The 20,792-nt window shown below is 61.3% G+C and overlaps 1 protein-coding gene across 2 annotated transcripts; it reads right to left on the bottom strand.

The window, feature by feature from the left end:
- Positions 1-213: 213 nt before the first annotated feature.
- DBH (dopamine beta-hydroxylase) lies at positions 214-20,573 on the bottom strand. 2 transcript variants are annotated; one of them, XM_026514293.4, is made up of 12 exons: positions 20,137-20,573; positions 17,414-17,560; positions 15,531-15,788; positions 14,452-14,628; positions 13,751-13,853; positions 10,273-10,439; positions 7,097-7,240; positions 6,637-6,675; positions 5,961-6,020; positions 2,312-2,439; positions 1,714-1,873; positions 214-797 (listed from the first exon to the last, which is right to left on the bottom strand). In XM_026514293.4, exons 1-12 carry the CDS (start codon positions 20,485-20,487, stop codon positions 666-668), a joined length of 1,866 nt encoding a protein of 621 aa, XP_026370078.3. In that variant the 5' UTR covers positions 20,488-20,573; the 3' UTR covers positions 214-665. The 2 variants fall into 2 exon arrangements, with proteins under 2 accessions (XP_026370078.3, XP_044245640.2); XM_044389705.2 differs by lacking the exon at positions 20,137-20,573 and adding an exon at positions 19,021-19,264.
- Positions 20,574-20,792: the final 219 nt, after the last annotated feature.

The raw sequence follows: 20,792 nt of genomic DNA, 5'->3' as shown, positions 1-20,792 counted from the left end.
TTCCCCCAAGGAGCTGGCACCCAGATCCCCGTCTGGGTCTTTGCCGACTCATCTTTCGGTGGTGGCGAGAGTTGTTAGCGTTTCCCTTTAGGTGGGCGAAAATATCTATTTACCCTGCAAGGGAGCCGTCTCCCCAGGCAAATCCCTAACTAGCTAAATGGCGGCCCTGCCCCCGTGGCAGGGAAGACGCCCACTGTGACAAACGAGCCACTCTGCAGGGAAATGTTTAAGTAGCACGTGTATCCACAGCACACCGACACAGATCGCCATCGACAGGGCTGGGGATGCGGGGGCCGGGTTGGGGGGTCTGCCCCCAGCCAGGCGTGGCTCCTGTCCCAGTGCAACAGTCAGGGCTTTCAGGGGTGGGGGGTGGGACGGCGCACCGGACTTGGCGCACCACCAAGGGGGGTGTGGGGAAGGTGTGGGTCTCCCCGGTCCCGGGTAGGTCGACAGGGAACTCTCACGGGACCCTCTCGGTCACGCAAGGGGTCCTTGAGGGGCGAAGGCTAGAATGGACCATGGTCTCAGTCAGGGGCTCGGCCCAGCCCATTCATTCTGGGCATGCAGAGCTGTTCCAGGAGGGGTCTTCACAGAATGGGGGTGCACAGAGCTGGTGTGAGCCCACAGCCACAGCACAGAGGGGGGAGTGAGAGACAGCCCCCCGCTCAACTTTTGCTCCCACCAATGCTGACCACAGTGGGGTTGGCGGGGCTCTGACCCCGGCTGGCTGGACACCGAGGGGTGGGCTCTTTTAGCTTGGAGATGATCTTGGGCAGGGGCTGCCAATTCCATTCACCCTGCAAAGAAAGGACCAGGTGGTAAACTGAGGCTGGAAGGGTGAGACAGGGCATTGCCTTCCCGGCCACTTTCCCCTATGAACTCTTGGGTTCTTGCCCTCAAATTCACCTTGTCCCAAACTGAACTCACCCTCCTCCCCTCTGGTTGCTACTTGGGGGTCCTGACCTGGAGCCCCCCCGGGCCGCCCTACTCCCTGCCTGTCCCTCACTTCAACCACCGCCCAGATGAAGCAGTCACAGCCCCTGAGTGCAGGCTGAGTTTGCAGACCCTCCTCTCCAACAAGACTGCACCAAATGCCACATTTTCAACCACATCAGGTGCCCACGCCACGTCTTTCTCACGAGCTAGCCTTAGCCCTGTGCTTGGCGCTGGGCATGTTTGATTCGGCAATTACTCCGGCTCCCAGAGGCCTGCAGGAAATCTGCCTCCCAGACCTGCAGCCTTACAGCCCCTTCCCTACCCTGCTCAGCACCAGCCCGGCCTCCACCAGCAGCTCTCTCGTGCTCGCTGGCTCGGGAATAAATGGGACACCGTTGGATCCCCACGGGTCCCAGATAAGCAGACAAGCCAGCTTCAGACTGTTTGGCTTCTCACCTGCCCCTCCCCCTGTACTTTATTTTTAGGCTCCGGGGGAGTTGCTGGCGCCCTGCTCACACCACCGAGATTAGTCCCATTAGTCCCATGATGTGATGTCGCCCAGGAGAGGGCAGCTGCCCTGCTGGGCGGTGCTATCAGTCCTTCCCTCTGCAGGCCGTCTGTCCATCTGGGCCTGCCTGCCACCACCTGATTTCTCCAGCTGTTTTGAGTGAGCGCTTCTTGCCAGCCCCTTGGAGTGGAGCCCTGTCACTCCACGCTGGGGTCCTCGGCGGGGGCCCGTGGGGTGCAGGGGGGTAGGCCCCCTCAGGGCTTGCATACCTCGAAGCTGACCGCCGAGGACTTGTTGCAGTGCATGGAGATGGGGGCGAAGCCGTACAGGGCCTTGAGCATGTCTCGATTGAAGGAGTTCCAGGGAACCGAAGCAAACCGCTCAGGGACAGACACCTGAGGGCAGGTGCAGACTTCCTCCCCACTGAACCTGGTGAGGGAGGAGACACAGCCCAGGCTGGGGCGGGGCCAGTGGGATGACACCTCCTCCCCAGCCCTGCTGCCTCCAAAACACTGTCTGGGCTCCGCCTCTGTGCCTGTGACCGAAGGCTAGTAAGCTTCCTCTCTCGGGTCACCTTGAATGGGCTGGGTCACCTTGAATGGGCTGGGACCGGCTGCCCCAGGCTTGGGCCGGGCTTGGGCCGAGGGGGCTTCTCAGGCCAAGTCCAAGCTCAGCAGGAAGAGAGTTTGGGGATGGATTAGAGAGGCCTACCAGAGGCCCTCGGAGGGAAGTGGAGGCACAGCTGCCACATGTATGCTCCTCCTGCCCCCAGCCTCTAGCCCGGATGCCTCACTTTCCCCCAGGCACGAACAGCTCCTGCGTGGGGATTCCTCCGCCACACCCGGGGACACTGCGGGGACCTGTCACCTGTTCACCGTGTGGAAGTACATCTGCAGGAAGCCGGGCTCCATGGTGCTCTTGCACAGTTCCAGCTGCGTCTGGGGGTAGTAGTGTACGTAGTTGACGCACATCTCCTCGTTGATCCCGTAGCCCCCCTGCGGGAGGGGGAGGGTGCGCGTCAGGACCCGCGCTGCACGCGTGCGCACCGCACGTGCCAGCTAGGGTCGGAAGTGAGCAGAGTCCTGCCTTCGTGGAATTCTGTCTCCCTCGACGGGAAAGACAGACCACGAGCAAGTCAGCCAGCAGCTACGTCTCAGGTGCAACATGTGTGAGGAAGAGAACTACAGCAGGGCGAGTGGAGAGGGGGACGAGTACGCCCATTTTATGGATACAAAAACTGAGTCCCACGGAAGGTAAGGGCCTGAGTGGACACAGCCTCCCCACCTTGGCCTAGGAGGGGTCCCCTCGGCACCCTGTGAGAGCCTGGAGCCCAGGACGGCAAGGAAGACCTCACTTCACACCGCGGACCTGGCACTGTCCGCCAGGAATTTCTAGAACTTGGCTCTGAGGGGAGGAGGGGCTCCGGGAGGGGGGACGGTGGCTAGAGGCCCACACAGCAGCCTCCCAGGGCGACCCTGCGGCTTTGTCTTGTGGGAGGGGGCAGGTCCCTGTGCCTGGAGCCTAGAGCCGGCAGGAGCAGAGCACGGGCAACCGGGAGGAGTGGGGGCGGGGGTGGAGGGCGGAGGGGCATGCTGCCCGTGGCAGAAGCCACAGGAGAACAGCCAGCCCGGACCCCAGCAGGGCAGGGTGGGTGCCTCCCGGCCCCCCAGTTCCGCGTCCTGGGCTCCCAGCTCCTTGTGAACATGGGCGGGGGTCTAGGCATTTGGCTGGCTGGTGGGGGTGTCAGAGGGAAGAGCAGCATCCGCTCCTTGGCAGCAGAAAAGAAGGTGGCGAAGAGCCTGGCTGAGGGCTCGCCTCGGCCCCCATCCCAGTGTAGACGCTGCTCTAGGATGGCCCGTCTAGCCGGGAAATTTCCACAGCTCCTGCGTGGCCCCTGCTGGGTGAAGCCGCCTGTATCGTCCTCCGGTTTCCCAGGGCGCCGGCCCCCCCCCCCCCCCGCACAGTTTACCACCCGGCCCGGCCTGGCCTCAGATGGGGAGGTTTGCCTCCCTCCTCCAACTCTGGGGCCGAGCTCTGAGCTGCAGATCCCAGGGTAGAGTCCTGACCGTGGGAGGGCTCTGCTCGCGGAAGCCGTCCCTTTGTCTCCACCTTGGCATGGAAAGCACCCTGCGGAGGCCCCTGTCTCTTGGGTGCGAAGGTTGTCCCACTGTGGGAAGCTCAGTCTGTCCGTTGGAAGCCGCCCCGCCGTCCCCTTCCTCGGTCCCAGCAGTGACACAGGTGTCCCTGTGAGAAGGGAGCCGGGCAGCTGGGGCTGGGGCCTGAAGAACCCGGCGTCTGAGACATCAGGGTGCTCACCTGGCCTGAACATCCCGGGGCGGGGTTCCAGTTCCCCTTGAGGAGGCAGGCGGGGCAGGGAGCAGGGCCCTCATAGGAGCAGCGCTGGGCGGGGATGGGCCTGGGGGTCCCCTTCACTGTTCTGGCAAATCCCCCCTCCTACCCTCAGCCTCAGTGGGCTCACCTGCAGAATGGGGAGACGCTGGGGGCCTTGCTCGTGGCACGAGAGCTCAGAGCTCTCTATGCAGGGGTGGCCACTGTGGGCTTGGTGCCTGGACCAGCCCTGCTCCCTGTGAGCAGAGGGCCCTTGGGGGTTCCACCTATGTTTCCTGGGGGCACCTGCCTCACAGGGTCCTGGCGAGGCTTCGGGGGTCCCTGAGCTTGGACAGCCTCTAGACTAAGCGCTGCTGTGTGGAGGAAGAACTCCACGCCAGCAGCTGTTCTGTGGACTGAGCCCCTCTCAAGATAGAACAAAGGGGTGCAAGGTTTAGGCCAGGGCTGTGCACCTGCAAGCTCTCCTGCTCCCCGAGTTTATGCCCATGGACGTAGAGTAGTTGTCCCCCCAGATCCAGAGGGAGGGAGGAACCACGTGGCAGGAGCCTTGCAGGCCCACGGCCCTGTGTGAAATCCCCGATCCTCCCGTTTTTGGCTGTGTGATCTCCGGTAAGTGTCTTCCCTCTCTGAGCCTCCTCTGTCACTGGTGAAAATGCAGAGACTCCCACCTTGAAGCCTGAGTTGAAACAACTCAAATGTTCATCACTGGAGAACGGATCCACGACCGTGGTCCATCCAGACACTGGCATGTCGCCGGGCCGTGGAAAGGCGGGAAGTACTCGTAACAACCCGGGGAACCCTGACGACGTGATGCTGAGTGCAAGACGCCCGTCACGAGACAGCACAGATTCCAGGACTCCGTGTATCTGAAGGTCCAGGACAGGCAAACCCACAGAGACAGAGGGCGGGACGGCGCTTGCCAGGGGCTGGGGGCGGCGGCGAAGGGGGGGCGGTTTCTTTGGAAGGATGGCCCGTTGTGAACTTGACTCTGCGGATGGTCGCACACACCAGGGCACAGACTAAAGAGTCACGGAAATGGGCCAGTTGTTTGGTATGTGGATTACAGCTCGACACAGCGATTGGAAAGGCCACCGAAGGAGAGCCAAAAACGGGGGGCCGTGTGGCCAACCAGGGTCCCGGGGGCTGTAGCCCCAGGTCTGTTCCTCCGGGAGCCTCATGGGTCACAGGATAACCGGGGGTCTCAGTGATGAATGAGGTGATTCGCAAGCCTCTGTTAGCAGGCGGTCAGTTTGCCCGGACAGCCGGGGTTGGTGCCCGCTGACCACGAGGAATCACTCTCCAGAGCGAGCCGGCCGGCTGACAGCGTGCCGCCACCTGCCCACACGGCTGGCGTCGGGGACACAGTGTCTCCCGGATAGCCCCTCCTCCCGGGCTACCTACAGCGCAGCCCAAATGCATCCCTGCCACACCCCTGCCAAGCAGTCAGCCGCAAACCTGCACGCTCTGGTCTTTGCCAGAAGCTCCAGAGGGAGTGGGGCGAGGGTGGGTGTTCCCGCAGCGTGCTTACTCTTGCCGTCCACGGTCTGCAGGCTTGGTACCGAAGGTCCGAGGATGTTCTGGGTCCTCGGGGCCTTCCTGCAGCCTCCTCTCTGCCCGCCCCCTTCTGACCCCCTTCCCTCCTGGCCCGTGCCCCTGGGGCGCTGTGCTGCTCCTTAGTGTTCACTCTAACTCTGCTTGTCGCCTGCCCCCAGTGTGGCCTGTCCCCCTGGCTGATGGAGCTCCACAAAGACAGGGACCGAGCACGCGCCCCCTCCCCGGCGTCCGCACGCAGGCGCGGATATGCTTACGGCAGCGGCTCTCCCGCTCCAGCGGGCATCAGCGTCACGTGGGGAGCTGCAACCGCAGATGCCACATGTCGCCACCCACATCCTGACTCAAGGTCTGGAGTGGAGCCTGTGAGTTTGTGTCTCTACCAAGTTCGCGGGGGGAAGCTGCCGCGGCTCGCCCGGAAACCACACCCTGAGAACCCCCGTTTCCCTGAATGAATGAGGGAAGTCACCCCTGCCCTCGGATAACTGACGCTGTGGGTGAGGACCTAAGACCCGTCCTCGTGAAAGCACAGGAAGCCCCGAGTGGGACCCCTGGCCTCCAGCCCAGGCCGCGCACATCTGTGGGCAAATGGCGGGGAGAAGTCAGGGTGACTCACCACAGTGGCCAGCTTCTTGTCCCCCGTGTCGTAGGTGCAGGAAGTGATGAGCACATCCCCCTGGAGAACCAAGCCAGCAGATGCTCACCCGCGCCTGCCCATTTGGGGTGACAGGTGCACCAGGCCTGTCCCACGTGTGACCAAGCTACTGCACGTGCCACAGCACGTGGTTATCAACCCGTTACTGAGGAACGCCATGGCGGCCTCTGGGCCCCCATACGTGAGGGTCAAAATCGGGGTGTCCCCGGGGACTGACTCCCTGCTGGCCTCCATGGCTCCTGAGTACACGGGTCAGAGTAGTGCAGACTGCTTGGCCGTGTCACAGTCCACGGGCGAACTTGGGCACGCCCCTGCCTGGCCCGGGGTTCCCCTTCTGCGTGATCAGCGGCCCCATCAGAGACACCCATGCCCTTGTCTCTCCCTGAAGCTCTCAGGGTTTGTGGCCGGTGCTGATCAGGCGGGAGGATGCAGGTCACCCTGGGTGCCGCCTGCTCCAGTCCCCTCTGAGGCCTGTGACGTCCCGGTGAGCTTCTCCGCGGGATGGCCTCAGCCCCTGCCCTGCATGGACGTGGTTCTGGAAGACCTTCACACAGCTCTGCCAACGCCCCCCTTCTGTCTCTCCTCTGGGGGGCTCTCCCAGCCCTCCCGGCCTCTCCACCCCGGACTGGGCACTCACCCGTTGCACTGACACGATCTTCTTCAACATGCGGATCTCCTGGGTGGGCGGGGGGGGACTTCAGACAGCTGCAGACCCAGCTCCCAGCCCCCCGTCCTCCCCCGGTCTTTGGGGCTGTGCTCCCAGCCCCTCTGGGGGAGGCCAGGACTGGCTAAGTGCGGCCTCCGGCCAGGAAGAGATTACAACAAGAAGGTGGTTACCCAGGACAGACTTCATCATCGGGCTCCCTGGGTCCCCTAAATTCTACAATCAGCCACATGCCAGATTCTACCATCAGAGCCCCTCCCCTGGATCAAATCCCCGAAAGGGAAGGGCTGGCCGCTGTGTGCTTTCGGGTGTCGGGGCCTGGCCCAGGAGAGGGAACCCACTACAGGGGTGTTCCTACTGCCGCGGGAGAGAGAAGGTGCCACAGGCCCCCAGCCAGGCCCTGAGCAGGCCCCGAGGCGCGAGCAGGCCCTACCTGGAAGTGAGGGCTGTAGTGGTCATCCCGGTTCACAATCTCCTTCTCTCGGCCATCCCGGGCCAGCACGGTGACCACCTTTCTCCCGGTCAGGTGTGTGTGGAGCTGAGAGGCGAAGATGTGGATCCCTGAGGGAGGCAGGGTCTGCAGGGCAGGGGACGGCAGGGTCAGGGCCTGGCACGTGGGGGACCCTGGCTCTGGCCCTCCCGCTGGCTGCTGGCACCGACCACAGGCCACAGGACAGGACGCCCAGTTTGCTTCCCCAGAACACCTGTGTTGCCCGGCTTCATCTTTCTCCCTGGACGGCTAAGGCCGCTTCTGGAAACTCAGTAGGGCAAGAGTTGTCCGCAAAGCGAAGCCATTGTCCCCGCCCCCGTCTCCCAAAGCAGCAGCCCTGCCAGGAGCCCCCAGAGGCTTGGGGGGAGGGGTGACAGCCTGCTTCCTTCTCTCTGGAGCCCCTGAGGGCTGCTCAGTCCACTCTCCATTCACTCAACGGACTTTAAGGGGAGCCCGCCACCGGCAGGAGGCCACCAAGGCGAGCACGGTGTGACCTCCTTGCTCCGCAGGCTCAGGTCTGGGCCGAGGCTGTCCCGTCCAGCGCCCACCGTGCACCGACACCAGCAGGCCCTTCGGCTGCCCTGCGGCACAACCTCGTGTCACCAGCACAGCCCCCGGGGGACCTTCCCCTGTCTTACAGCCGTGGCACTGACCACGGAAGCGGTTGGCTGGCACATGGAAGAGCCGGGACGGCCACCCCATCGAGACGCCTTGCTTCACCATTAAGGCCTAAAGGGGATTTTCCCGAGAAAGGCTGCTTTCCCAGACTTCAGGGGCACTTTGTTGAGACAGAATATTGCCTAAGTGGATTACACACTTGAAGCGGCTTCTTCACCACCTGTCATCTCCCTGACCGCACAGCACTGAGCTCCGCTAGGTGCCGTCCACACTGTTGGCAGCTCAGAGAGCTCCTGCAGCCGTGGCTCTGTCACCTAGCGGCCCAGACGGCCACGCTTTCTGCATGTGGGCTGGTTTCTCTTCTGACCTCTCTCGTGCCCCCCACCGCTACCGTCCTGCCCTGGGCATTAGGAAGACTTTGGGCCCCCTTGCAATGATTCGAGGCCAGGGGAACCGTACGGGCACACCTGTGACAGTTGGGAGTGGGGCCTGGGAGCCTCTGCTGGTTCGCAGGGCCCTGGGTTTTGCTCCCCCGGCCCCAGAGGCTGGCCGCTTGCCCAGAGACGCCAGGGTCTGACGAGCGCCCAGAGATGTGCCGGCCTGCGGCCTGTGGTCCCAAACGCTATCCTTTTTCTTGGCTTGTCCATTTTGACAAGGGTATCTCGACCTCACCAGTCTTTCCACTGCTGAATTTATGCCCCTCGGCGATCTGCTAAAGGAGAGGCAAGGCCAGACTCCGCGGAGTCCCTTCAACGAGTAGTCCACATGATGCAATTTTCAAGAAGAACGTCTTGTTTGAAGGGAAAGAAGAGTAGGTGGGCTCTTTGCCTTTCCTTGCAGTAAAGTATGTGGGGACTGGCAAGAGAAGGCAGGTCTGTATGCCCAGACTGCCTAAAGGCGCTCTCCAGGGCAGGGCTCACAGCATCCTGGGGCCCCTGTCCCTGGTGCACCCTGAGTAGGTCACCCCCAGCTCCAGGCCCTCGCCACGTGGCAGGAGGCGTCACTGAGGTCACTGAGGGGAGTTCTGGGGACATGGGAAAGAATGCCTGATGCGGGTCTCATACGGAAGAGCCCCTCTCCTGCACGGCTAATAGCTCCGTCTCTCTTCCGCTCGAGGACAGTCTGCTCACCTAATGGTGGGAAGCCTGCAAGCTCGGGGAGCCCACGGGGAGCACAAGTCCACTTGGAGAATCAACTCAGTGGAGAGGCATATCCACTCTATACCACATCGCTGGGGCCTGCTCCGGCGGGCAGAGCTCTAGAGGTCGGACAGAGCCACACTCAGCTCTGCGCTCTGCACCTGCTGGGACTAGGGCCCCAGCGAGCCCTGCCTGTCTGTGGAAAGCAAGGTACGGTGTGGGAGAAAGTGTCGGCACAGTCACAGACATAACATAAAAAGGACCCAGAAGCCAATAGCAAGACAAGGAAAGACCCACTAGGAACACCGGACGAAGGTTATAAACAGATTATTCCCAGAAAAGAGCATCCACCAAGAGACGGATGAAAAGATCCTCAACTCAGCAATCTAGTCAGGGAAATTCAAACTGAATGAGAGTAAAAGGGAATATTTAGAATAGTGGTAACGTGGGGGGTGGGCAGGTGTGGGGAACGGGGCACCCGCTGGTGCCGTGCGTGGGAACAAGTATCCGGCGCGCTTTCTGGAGGCCATTTTGTGAAATTAATTCAAACTGAAGCTCACGTCCTCTGTAGCGGCAATTTCTGGAATCTACCTGATAAAACGCTTTCCTGGCATACCAGGACTTCCCCATAGACTCTTGCTATGGATGAGAAGTTGGCAGAGGTCTGCACGCTGGCAACCAGGGGGCAGGTCCACACAGACGGGGCTGGGCGGGGCAGGGGAGCACCGAGGGCGCAGGACCCGGGAAGTCTCTGCCGCTCCCTGGGAAGCTAGATCCCCACCGTTTGCTCCGGGGTCTGCGCCCCAACCTACCCTCCCATAGCCCTGAGAACAGTGCCCCTGGCCTTGGCAGTCCAGCCCTGGGGAGGTCCACTGTGAAGCCATGCTGGGCAAGGGCATGTAGCCACCAAAAGGCAAGTTATGGGACAAAGGTTTCCCGTTCGGCTCACTTGCTCTCAGACATCACATATAAGGACATGTAGCAATTTATAGTCTGGCTGTCTGGGGGGAGGGGAGCGGGTGCTGCCTCTGTGGGGGGCTCTCGCTGTCCCTGCAGTGCCTGCACTGTGAGCGGGGAATGCCCATCTATTTTACTCACAGAATGAAAGCAGAGTTTCAAATGCAGCGCGGGGAAGCGCTGGCTGGCACGTGGTGTAGACCAGGTGGGAGCCAGGCTGTCCCTGGAGAGGGAGGCCCACAGAAAGTCTCCTCTGCACACACGGGTCGGGGGAGGGCTGCGGCAAAGCTGCACGGTGGGGGAACCAAAGCCACGAAGCCGCCCTTCCTTGCTCACCCCCCCCCCCAGGACCTCGCCGGGGAGCCGGGGCGAGGGAGCGGCAGGTGCCGGCCTGGCCCCACTCACCAGGTTGGTGCACTTGTCCGTGCAGTAGCCGGTAAGGACGAAGGCCGTCTCCCGCGGGGGGATGGCCATCACGGGCGTGTACACCAGCCCCAGCTCCATGATCCCCGCGTCGTAACGCCGGAGCGTGGCCGTGTAGTACAGGCGGATGCCCGAGGAGTCGTTCCGGCCTGGGAGGAAGCGGGGCGGAGGTGAGCGCAGGTGCTCTCAGCTGCGGCTCGTGGATCACCCCCATGCTCTGGTTCCTGCAGACCCCCAGCCCCCCACCTCAGCCACGCCGGCACCCCACACCTGCACCAGAAACCAGCTGCTTCTGCTCCCACACCTGTTTATGCCAGGCATTCACACGCTCGTGCAACACCCACGTGCAAAGAAAGAGCCATTGTTTCTATGAAAACTAAGTGGATGCTTGGGAAAGTGGTGATAAAGGCAAGTAACTAAAACCCGGCGCCTGCAGTCAGTGGGACCCAGCTGCCTGCAGGTTATCTGGGATATCTGGGAAGCAGGCCGTTCCTCAGATGGCTTTGCAAAGGCTCCACGTTCCTCCCCATGTGCAAAGGAATCTGAACAGGAATCTGCCTGCAGGATGACCTGTGGGTGCGTCTGTGCAAACAGGAGGGCAGGGAAACAGTGGCCGCCCCGTCTCACGGAGGAGTCTCGGTGCCCTGGCCAAAGTGGGTCCGCGCGCGTCTGGGTGCTGAAGTCAACAAGAGGCACCTAACGTGCATTCTTCTTGCAGCCTCCCACTTTGCTCCTTTGATTACCGCCTGCGTGATCAACGTACACCCAGGGCACGCATCTGAGGACCTCACAGGACATCGAGCAGGAACCTGGAGCCCTGGAGCTGGGCCGGCATCAGCTGTTTCACCCCCGGACTTGTCACGGTCCCAGACTCCACTTGGTCAACAGCAGTGTGCTGTGCGCTCTCAGACAAGTCACTGCCCCTCTCTGGGCCTCTCTGGGCTCAAAGTTGAGAGCCTCTTCCAAAGGAGAAAGCTGTGCTTCTGCCCATCACTGTCCAGCCACACCTGGGGTTCTTCTTGCGGTTTGCTAATTGGAGAGTCCATGAAGCTCCCTGGGCAGGCCTCCTGGCGCTCGCATGAAGCTGGTGGTCAGAGTCACGGATGCCGGCAGCCACAGGCACGGCCACACAACCACGTGGCCTCCAGTAGCCCCTGCTCTACCCCTGCCTGGAATTGGTCAGCCGAGTCCGTGAGTACTTCGGGGCAGAGCCCTGGCCTGGTCCATGAGCCCAACCTCTCAGAATGTACGGGAGAGCTGGGACAGGGCAGGGGAGCCCATGTAACTGAAGAATCATCCTCCCCAATTTACAGATGAGGAAACTGAGTCTCCCAGCCTGAACTGAAGGCTCTGCCCAAGATCGCAGGTCTGGAAGGTGGCAGAGCTGGGATCTGAGCCCAGGGCGTTGCCAGCAGCCTGGCGGTCTCCGTGCTCATGCGCCCCGAGGTGGAGCCAAGAACGCCCCCTCTTGCCTCTGCCTCCCCCTTCCCTACTCCCGCCCCCCCACCCCCCGCAATGTCCAAACTCAGCCTCTGTATCTCTGGGCTGGTTACATCAGAGGATAATAATAAAAAGGAGATGCAATTGGTTAAAATTCAGATGGGGATTAAATAATGAAATAATTGTGGCACTTTGGTATTTATAGCCATGGGGCCCATCTCCAGATTGGTGAAGTGACAGAGCATCCTTATATTTGGCAAAGGATCCATAAATATAACCAGATAATCAGGAAGAGACAGACCTCCCTGATGCTTAAGGAGTTTTCAAAAATCCATTCGCTTTCAGGTTTTAAATGAGCAATAAATCTCATATCGTGCTAAAGCCCCGGCTGACTTATGCCCTTCTCTGTGCACGTTGTAGATAATTCCAACGGTGGCAGAAAATATTAGTTATGCCGCCAAGAGGAAGATCGCTGGCAGCCGTTGGCGGAGCACAGCCCGGTACCCACATGCAGCCCGGAGCTGAGAGTGGGAGAGCTCCCAGCCTCAGGGAGGCTGCGGGGGGCGGGAGGGGGCGTCCCCGCTAGGGTCACGCGGCTGGAGAAGGACTGGCTGGGGCCCAGGCTGAAGCTCCCGCTCTCATGTCTCAGGCTGTTTCTGCTCTTCACTTCCACAAATGAAAATAAGCGTCATTTTAAAGGGAGAGGGAGAGGGCTGTGTGGCCGCATGTGGTGGAAGGAGCTCGGGCTGCAGACAGAAACGTCTCAGTTTCTGACCCCGTAACAACTGGCCTCACCATCCTAAAGATCGACTCTCATGTCCACCTGCAGGCACAGGGTGATCCAGCAGCTAGCGTTCCACAGGGCAGATCTCACTGACAGCACTGCCGCGCTGGCCCCGGACAGCCTCAGACGCCTCTCCAACAGGGAGCCCCTTGCCGCCGCGGAGGGTCCGTTAGAGGAGCCCACAAGCAAGGCCTGTTTGCCACCCCGACCCAGACGCGTGCTTAGATGCAAGCGTGCGTTTGCTCTGCTGGGAGTTTTGAGAAGCCGGGGGGTGGGGTGGGGGAGCACAGAGCCAGAAATGCCCCCAGGTGAGCCAGGGCTCTTCCCCTGGCCTGAAGACAATCCCGGGGGCACTGCCTCCTAGGGGTCAGGCCGTCGGAGGGTGGGTTCTGGTCAGGGGCCACACTGGCTCTGGGTGGCCTGCGCCTGCCGTCCTGCCAGGTGCCCTGCTGCAGCCCAGCCTGTTGTGGGGAGGGCAGAGACGCCATGCTGGGTGCTAGCGGTAGCCCCGTTGGGGAGGGGCGGGTGGGGACCAGAGGGAGCTACTGGTGTGAGCAGCCTCAGAGAAGTGGGATTTCCAGAGAAACAGGGGACAGCGCTCAGACCTGGGACCTCTCCTCACTGACCTTGAACCTGTTGACCCCACCACAGAGCAAGGAAGGGGTGTGGAGAGGAGGGTGGGCCACGTGGGCTCTGACCAAACCAGTGTCTAAGGTCCTTACGGCTTTGGAGTCTGACCAGCCCTGCCGGTTCAAGTGCAGTGCAGCCTCCAGACGGCTGTGCACCTGAGGTCACGGCCGGCCTAGACCCAGACCTCCTCGCCCCATGTACTCACTTCACGGCTCCGGTGGGGGTCCCTTCAGCCCTGGGCCTTAATTTCCGCATCTGCAGATGGGCAAGCAAGCAACATCTGCCTTTTCCAGAGGGTGGTACCTGGCGATGGGTGCTCACGAGAAAGATGGGGGTGCTGAGCCCCCACTGTGGGGGGTGCAATGATGAGCCAGCCGGACGGGGCCCTGCCCCAGGGAGCCCACTACAGTCTCAGGAGAGGAACAGAAGGAAAGGCGTAAGAGGGATGCCTGCCTCCGTGGGTGGTAAGAAGGCTGCACCTTGGGGACGGGGGGTCCAGTGCTGAGCCGACACCCCAATCACCTTCCAGACTGGGCATGTCCGAGCCCGAGGACTCGGAAGCGAGGACAGACGCAGGGGTAGAAACACATGCTTAGAACTCCCTACCTTGGATATTCTCCGGGTTGTGGTAGTGAACTTCTAGACGGAGAAACCTGGAGGACCCGGGGCCCCCAAAGGCAAGGCCTACTTCCTCGGGGTAGTAAAAGGCCTGCAGGGGATGGGTGGGGGAGGAAATCAGACACAGGAGGACTGGTGTCTCACAAGGGGTTCCTCCCAGCTGGGGGTCAGGACAAACCCACCCAGCTGTTGGGGCCTGAGCTATGGTGGGGGTCTGTTGGCGGGGCCGCGGGATTAGAACGATGCTCTCCCACTGACGGGCAGCTCACTACCAGTCCACCCGGATATCCCTATTCAACTCGAGGTCAGGGAGTAGGGGGAGCTGGCGTCCCGGGGGCGAGCCTACCTCCCAGGCCCTGTGCACGGCCCTGCCTCGCCCTCCTCTGCCTCGATGGGAGCCACTGATGGAAACCCCGCGGACGCAGCCTGTGGAGACCGCAGCGCCTGGCCCCGCCACCCGCACGCCAGGACCACCCGGGCACAAAGCCCCAAGTTCAGCGGGGAAGCAAGGTCAATACTCACAAGTACCTACGCTCAAACTTTGCATTTTTATAGAAAAGCCACAAAGGCTGGAAAAAACCTTCACGGCCCAAGAGGGGTGGAAGAGACAACGTTGGGGGCGGGGGTGATGTGGGGCGGGTCCTCTCTGGTGGCCTTGCGAGCACCCAGGGGACGCGCAGGGCACGCACCTTGGCACCCAGGGCCCAGGCGGCCAGCACGTGGCGGCAGTACTTGAGACGGTCAGGCTTCATCTTGGAGTCGCAGGGCCCGCTGAATGGGGGGACGCTCTCGATCTGGGGGGCACACTGGAAGACCTCCATGTGGTGGACCAGGGCCTCGTTGCCCTTGGTGATGATAGGCTCATACTGGGGGAGCGGGAGGGTACTGAGCCTGGGGCCGCGGACGCCTGCCAGACCGCCCTCCGGCCAGCGGCTCCCCCTCGCCCCGCCACGGGCCTCTGCTTGCCCATCTATGAAATGGAAGGGTTAAGGGAAGCGATTTCCCGGGGCGCTTCTGGAGCCCGGGGCTTTGGAGGGGGAACCACCAACCCAAAACCCGGCAGGATCTGCCAGAAGCGCACAAAGAGCTCCCGGGCAAGGGGCATGAGGACCCCAGTAGCCATTTCCCAATAAGGTGGGGACAGGAAGGCGACTGTCCTCGTGTGAGCGTGGCCATGGCCGGGCAAGGACATAGAGGCTGCCCTGAGGCTAAGGCTGAGTCCAGGAGATCAGGCCAGCCACCCCTGTGTGACTTTGGGCACTCACACAACCTCTCTGGGCTGCATTTTCTCTACTGAGGGCACTGCTGTGGAGACAGAGTGAGTCCCGCACCTCCCTGTCCCCCAGGGCCAGGACAACAGGGGCGTCCAACAGCTGTTGCCCTCACATCCTATTTCCGGGCGGGTGTTTAGAGCAATTGAGTTGTGGGTTGAGCTGCCTTTTCGTAGAGGGTGATGCGACCTGATAGATGGACAGACGGCCCTTCTAGTCCCAGGGAAAGATGCAGAAATCAAAACATCAGTGTCCTTTGGTCCCCTCTGGGCAGTGGGGGTACAGGTGCCCTGGGCGGGTGGGGGTGAGTAGGGTGATGGGGGCAGGCAGTTCAGACCGCACCTCGGGTGCAGGCAATGAGGGGACCCCTGGGGCAAGCGGCACCACGGACAGCTTTCCAGGACAGGGACGTCTCTCCAGCGGCCTCTGAGACCTCAGGGGGAAGCAGAGAAGGGACGAGACCCTGGGACCCGCCTCCCCCCACCCCCGCCCCGTACCATGACGATGTGGTGCCGGGAGAAGCCGGCCGGAAGCTCGGTGACATGACACCAGTACGTGGTCTCCTTGTCAGGGATCAGGGCGTCCTGGGCGCGGATCTCCATGGTGCGCACGTCCAGGGGCAAAGCCGGGACAGAGATGTCGGGTTTCAGCAGTTGCACCCTCTGGAGTCCGGTCTGCAGCCCCGACGTGTTGATGGCCTCCAGCGACCGGAAAGGCTCCTCCAAGAACCCATACACCAGGTGGACGGTGCCGTCCTGCAGTCGAGACACACAGACCCCCGCCAGAGCTGGGCTCCCGTGACCGGGCGCGGCCAGGTCCCTGCCACCTCACCCGGCTGCTGACATGCCCGGCTCTTGTCTGGATCTCTGAGGCTCCCCACATCCCGGCTACTCACCCCCCAGCCCACAGCTTGCCCCGGCATCAAGCACATGTTTTCTTTGCAAATGCCATCCATCCACATTCACAAAGCATCGTTTCTGCTAGCCACTGCCTTGCCACACTGTGAGCCAGACCGGCTGGCCGTCCGCAGAGATCTGTCCCCTCCACCGCCCCCAGGGTCACTGGGGACCAGGTGTGGGTCATCTCCTCTGGTCCAGTGAACAGCTCGGCATGAGGAGTCAGTGACTCCGTGAAGGGAAAAACACCAAACCGGGGATTCTGAATAGTCACCCCGAGCTTGGAGAGCAGTGCTGTCCCGTTGGTGCTGGACAACGCAGACATGGAAAGTTCTAGTCGGCACTGTGCTAGAGGTCACAGACAGACCCAGAGGGGTGAGAGTCTGGGTTTGGCTTTCCCCCGCTGCGCTGCCAGGAATGTAAGCCTGTCTTTGCGTGTAGGATGTGGTCCTGAAGATGCCTTTCGGGGTTTTCTGGGCACCAACGGACGTGTGCGTGTGTGTCTTCGTGGTGGGCAGCCTCTTTGCTCTCCGAGTTTATGGCCACAGAATCCTGGGGGCCCCGTGACTGCTCTAACCAAAGGGCCTATCGGGAGCCTCAGGCAGGGGGCCCCCCCACATGCGGCCCCAAGGCTCTGAGTAGAGTGCACGGGGGCCGCAGCTGCACCCCATGTACTGTCCTTGGAGAGGGTCCTCTGCCTATCCTTACCCCGTCCGTGGGGAAGGCGGGTCAGGGGTGTGAGGACTCCACGGCCTGCTGGAAGGCCGCTGCGGGTCCAGCTCTGCCCCCACCATGCCGTGGGGGCCCCGAGCCAGTCCTTCCCCTGTCTGGCCTCAATCTCCTTGTCTGGCCCACAGACAGCCCGTCGCTGCCAGACTGGAAAGATTGCACACGGTGACCGAGGTCAAAGTGCGCTGGAAAACTAAAAGAATTTTGTCTTCAGGGCCAAGCTGGGCGGGTTTTCCCTAATGGGTGTGTTGGAGCAGCGAGAGAAGACCACGGTTTTTTGGATCCATGGTGGTTTTAAACTCGACAGAGCCGCTAGGGCCTTGCAGGCCCCCTACTCTCTCCCGCACTTTACAGACAGGTCAACCAAGGAGGTCTGGAGGAGGAGGGGACCTGTCCCAAGCCTCGCAGCCTGTTGGCAACAGGGCAGTTTGCGAAACCAGGTCTCCTGGGCTCTTTCCAGAATTCCACCTGAAGACGATGGACCAGAAGGAAAGAAAGTTGGGAGCGAGATCATTGTGGTCCCAGTTTGAGAGACTGCAGGGCAGGACCTGCATCTAGAAACACCTCGGCCGCATGTCACCTAGGAGTACTTCTTGAGGGGACCAGAGGCTGATGGCAGAGCTGGTCCCTTGTCCTCACCCAGCACCTTTGAGATCCCTCCCTGGTCTTTGCTTCTGTGCGTAACAGGCCCAGGGGCGCTGGCCTAGGTTGTGGGGTGCTCTGCACTCTCCTGAGCACATGGGGCCATCACCCACCTCAATGAAGTAATCCTTGGGGTCACAGGTGCCAAAGGGCCTCTTGAAGAGCAGGCACAGGCCTTCCGGGGTCCTCCGCGCCTGCAGCAGCTGGTAATCCTGCTGGGGGTCCAGGTGGATCTGTCCCCGCTCGTCACTCCAGGCATCCTGCAGAGACAACTTCTGACCCTGACCAAAGCCAAGCAGGACGGCCGCAGCTCAAGGCTGGTTGCCACAATGCGGCTCCCAGCCCTGTGGGTCCCGAGAGTCCTCCTGGGGTGGGGTGGGGTGGGGGGGTCACTCCCAGTTTCTGTGTCTGCCTGAAATGGTAGAGTCAAGCTCTAATCCCACTCGCTCCCTCTGCTCCTTGAAGCAGGGCTCTCAAATGCCAGCCAGGATTCGAGGGGGCTGTTAGGGACAGGGACATCTCTCCACAGACCTTCGAGACCCCAGGTGAAAGGCAGAGCTGAGATGGGGACTCAGGCCTTGGACCCCTCAGAGTACCAGGATGGTGTGCCCAGAGAAGCCATCCCCAAGTATGTTCCCTGACCTCTGGGCACCAAGAAGGTGCCGTGATGGGGAATGGGTGCCTTGGCCAAGTACCGCTCCCCTTGCTCTGCACAGAGAGAGGTCATGACAGCTCTTGGAGCCTTAAAAAGGGGACACATGGAGACTGGGCTGGATTGGGGAAGCAAGGAAGAAACCAGCTGCGGCGTTAAGGTGGCTCTCTCTCCCCAGTGCCCACCCAGACCTCATGCACCCCTGAGAGTGAGCTCCACCTTAAACACCCGTGTCCCAAGCATCTTGCTCCCCTCCCCCTCGCCTAGCCCTAGCTCTGCCTGGAGAGAGTAAACTGAGGCCCCGGACTAGTAGGGAGTGGATCTGCCTGGCCCCGGCATTCTCCTACCACCCCCTCCCCCTCCCCCCCCAGCTTCTGCGCACCTGGGCGTCAGGCCTAGCCATCCAGAGCCCTTCAGGCCAGTGCAGGGAAAGAAGTCCCTGCAGAAGGTGCTCAGAGGGAGGGAGGAATCGCGCCCCCCCAACAGGACTCTATTCCCATTGGGGAACACCACAAGCCCTCGGCCTTAGGATTCTTTTTAACCCCGTACCCAGCCCTAAAGTATGTTCTCTTCATTTCCTGGAGAAAAAAAGAAATTTGCAAGAGATTTTGCAGAGTTTCCCCTAGAGCAAAGCACCGGGAGGAAGCTCCCGCTAAGGGACACGACTCACGTGCAGGAAAATTTTCAACCGAGGCGTAAAGCTAGTTTGATCTTCAGCTGGAAATCTAGAGTATATTTGTTAAACATATGACGAAAGGAGGAAAAACGAGTCTGACGTTGGTTTGCTCAGGAATTTGTTGTGCAAATTATTCTTGCAGTGTGCGGGAGGGCGAAGTCACCGGCTCTCTTGGCAGCCAGGAAAAGCTGCCCCAGGAGGACCTAGCACTCCTGATTCGGGGGGGGGGGGGGTTGGTTCCTCTGGGAGTGGCTGATGGCTCAGAGCCAGGGCTGCCCTGGGTCTTTTATGGCTGTGACCCCCTGGGCCATGGAGCATCCTTGTGTGGGGGACATAGTGCAGCCCAACCGGCCAGGTCTGGGCCCCCACCCGGCACCTCCACCCCTTCCTACCTGGGTGGCCCCAAGCATTTGGCTCCAACTCTCTCAGCCCCGGCTGCACCTGCTGAGTTGTGGTGGGGGCTGGGTGGGAGCACTGCTGGGCTCCAGAAATATCAGCCGGTGTCAGCTCGCCAGAACTCATAGCAACCCAAAAAGGTCGAGAGGGATTACTGTCTCCACGGGTCAGATGAGGAAACCAAGTCCCGGGGCCAGGACCTGGCTGCACAAGTCCGGACCCCTAGCTCAGCTCCTACAGGCTCCCCTGTTTAAGTGAAGTAAGAAAAGCCCCTCTGCTCACAGATAAAGTGCCTTCTGACTTAAAAAAAAAAAAAAAAGTTTAACCCTCCAGTGTCTGTTTTTGTGGAGAAGGTGGGTGGCGGCCTTGGCGGCCAGGCCCGTCTGGGGCAGAAGGCGGAGGGGTGGCTCCAGGAAGCTGGCGGCCCCTCCCTCCTGACCTCCCTTCGCCTGGTGGAGTGCCCCAGAGCCTCTCTGTCTCTGGTTTGGAGGGAAATTCCTTCCTCCACACTTTCCAAGAAGAGGGGTGCATCTTGGAGACAAGGAGTCAAAAGCACCCCCTGTTTCAGGTCAGCTCGGTAGGTTTGTTGCACACCTGGGTGGGGGTGGGAAGGTGTCTGCACGGGCTCGCTTCACCCTCTTGTGCAAGCAAGGTCTGAGAGTGCTGCGTCCTGGGCATGGGTGTGCGCCTGCTGCGGTGTTTGGCCACATGCAACCGCGAAACCCACGGGGGCTGGGTGTGCAGCAGGGGTGCGCTGGTGGTGATGGCGCCGGAGGGGGACATGGGGTCTGCCCTCACGAGGGTGGGGCCGGGCCAACACCTTCATTAATGTGGCGTGTGTGTCCCTGGTGTGCACTCATCGGGTGCACTGCGTTCTGTTTTGGGTGTGCAGTCAAAGACCAGGGAGGGCATCTGTGTCCCATTCAGTCCTCAGACGGGCAGCCCTGAGACGTCCAAGCTTAGGACACAGACTTGGCTAAGATCAGAGGGAACAGGAATGGAGAGGCGGGAGAACTTTCTTTGCTGGGTTAAGGGGGGTGAGTGCAGGATGAAGGCCGGGTGGGAGCTGGGTAGGGACAAGGTCAGGAGCGCGGGGATGGGGAACAACTTACCCCAAAATAGTCCTTGACCCCATCGGTCCAGAGCACAACCAAGTCAGCATTCTCCAGCTCCCCGCGGTCCGACATCCCAAACAGGACCCCGGCCTTGAACTCCCGCACCAGGAGCTGGAAGTAGATGGTCTCCTGCGTGTAGCTGACGTTCCAGGAGAGCTCCAGGGACTTCTTGGGGTCCAGGGGTATTCGGTAGGGGAAGGGACTCTTGGGGGGTGCCGAGCCCTGCAGCGCGGCCACCAGGATGACCAGGAAAACAGCCACCGCCGTACCATACATGGAGGCCACCTCGCGCATGCTGGGGCTGGGGACCTGCATGGCTCGGTGAGCTCGGCCACCCCACTGGGACATTTATGTCCCAGCCCTCCAGGGGGTGGGCCCAGGCTGCACCACTAATCACATTTGTCTGGTAGGGAATTCAATTGTCCCGGTGACCCTCCCACCAGCCCGTGCCCCGGGGCAAACCCTTTGCTTCCCTCACTCTCCTAATTGGCACTAATGACTCATGGGCATCATCAGTGGGAATTGAAGCAGACTGGCTGATTTGCTTCCCTCCTGTCCTCTCTAAAGAGCTGTCTGGAGAGGGGCCCCTCCCTGCAGCCAGAAGGCCTTCCAGATGCCTCCGGCCAGGCACCGGGCTAACCACCAGGCAGTCC

The sequence above is a fragment of the Ursus arctos genome, unplaced genomic scaffold, assembly GCF_023065955.2.
Source record: "Ursus arctos isolate Adak ecotype North America unplaced genomic scaffold, UrsArc2.0 scaffold_18, whole genome shotgun sequence".
Classification (NCBI taxonomy): domain Eukaryota; kingdom Metazoa; phylum Chordata; class Mammalia; order Carnivora; family Ursidae; genus Ursus; species Ursus arctos.
Note: the sequence above shows the minus strand (reverse complement) of the source record. Positions and strands in the feature narration are given on the sequence as shown.

What these genes read in the sequence shown, in the direction of transcription:
- DBH (XM_026514293.4), bottom strand. Translation starts at nt 20,487, where the DNA reads ATGTCCCAGTGGGGTGGCCGAGCTCACCGAGCCATGCAGGTCCCCAGC. An exon ending in CCCGGCACCACATCGTCATG is followed by an intron (nt 14,629 to 15,530) that starts GTACGGGGCGGG and finishes CCGCTCCCCCAG; the next exon opens with TATGAGCCTATCATCACCAA. An exon ending in CGGACAAGTGCACCAACCTG is followed by an intron (nt 7,241 to 10,272) that starts GTGAGTGGGGCC and finishes CCTGCCCTGCAG; the next exon opens with ACCCTGCCTCCCTCAGGGAT.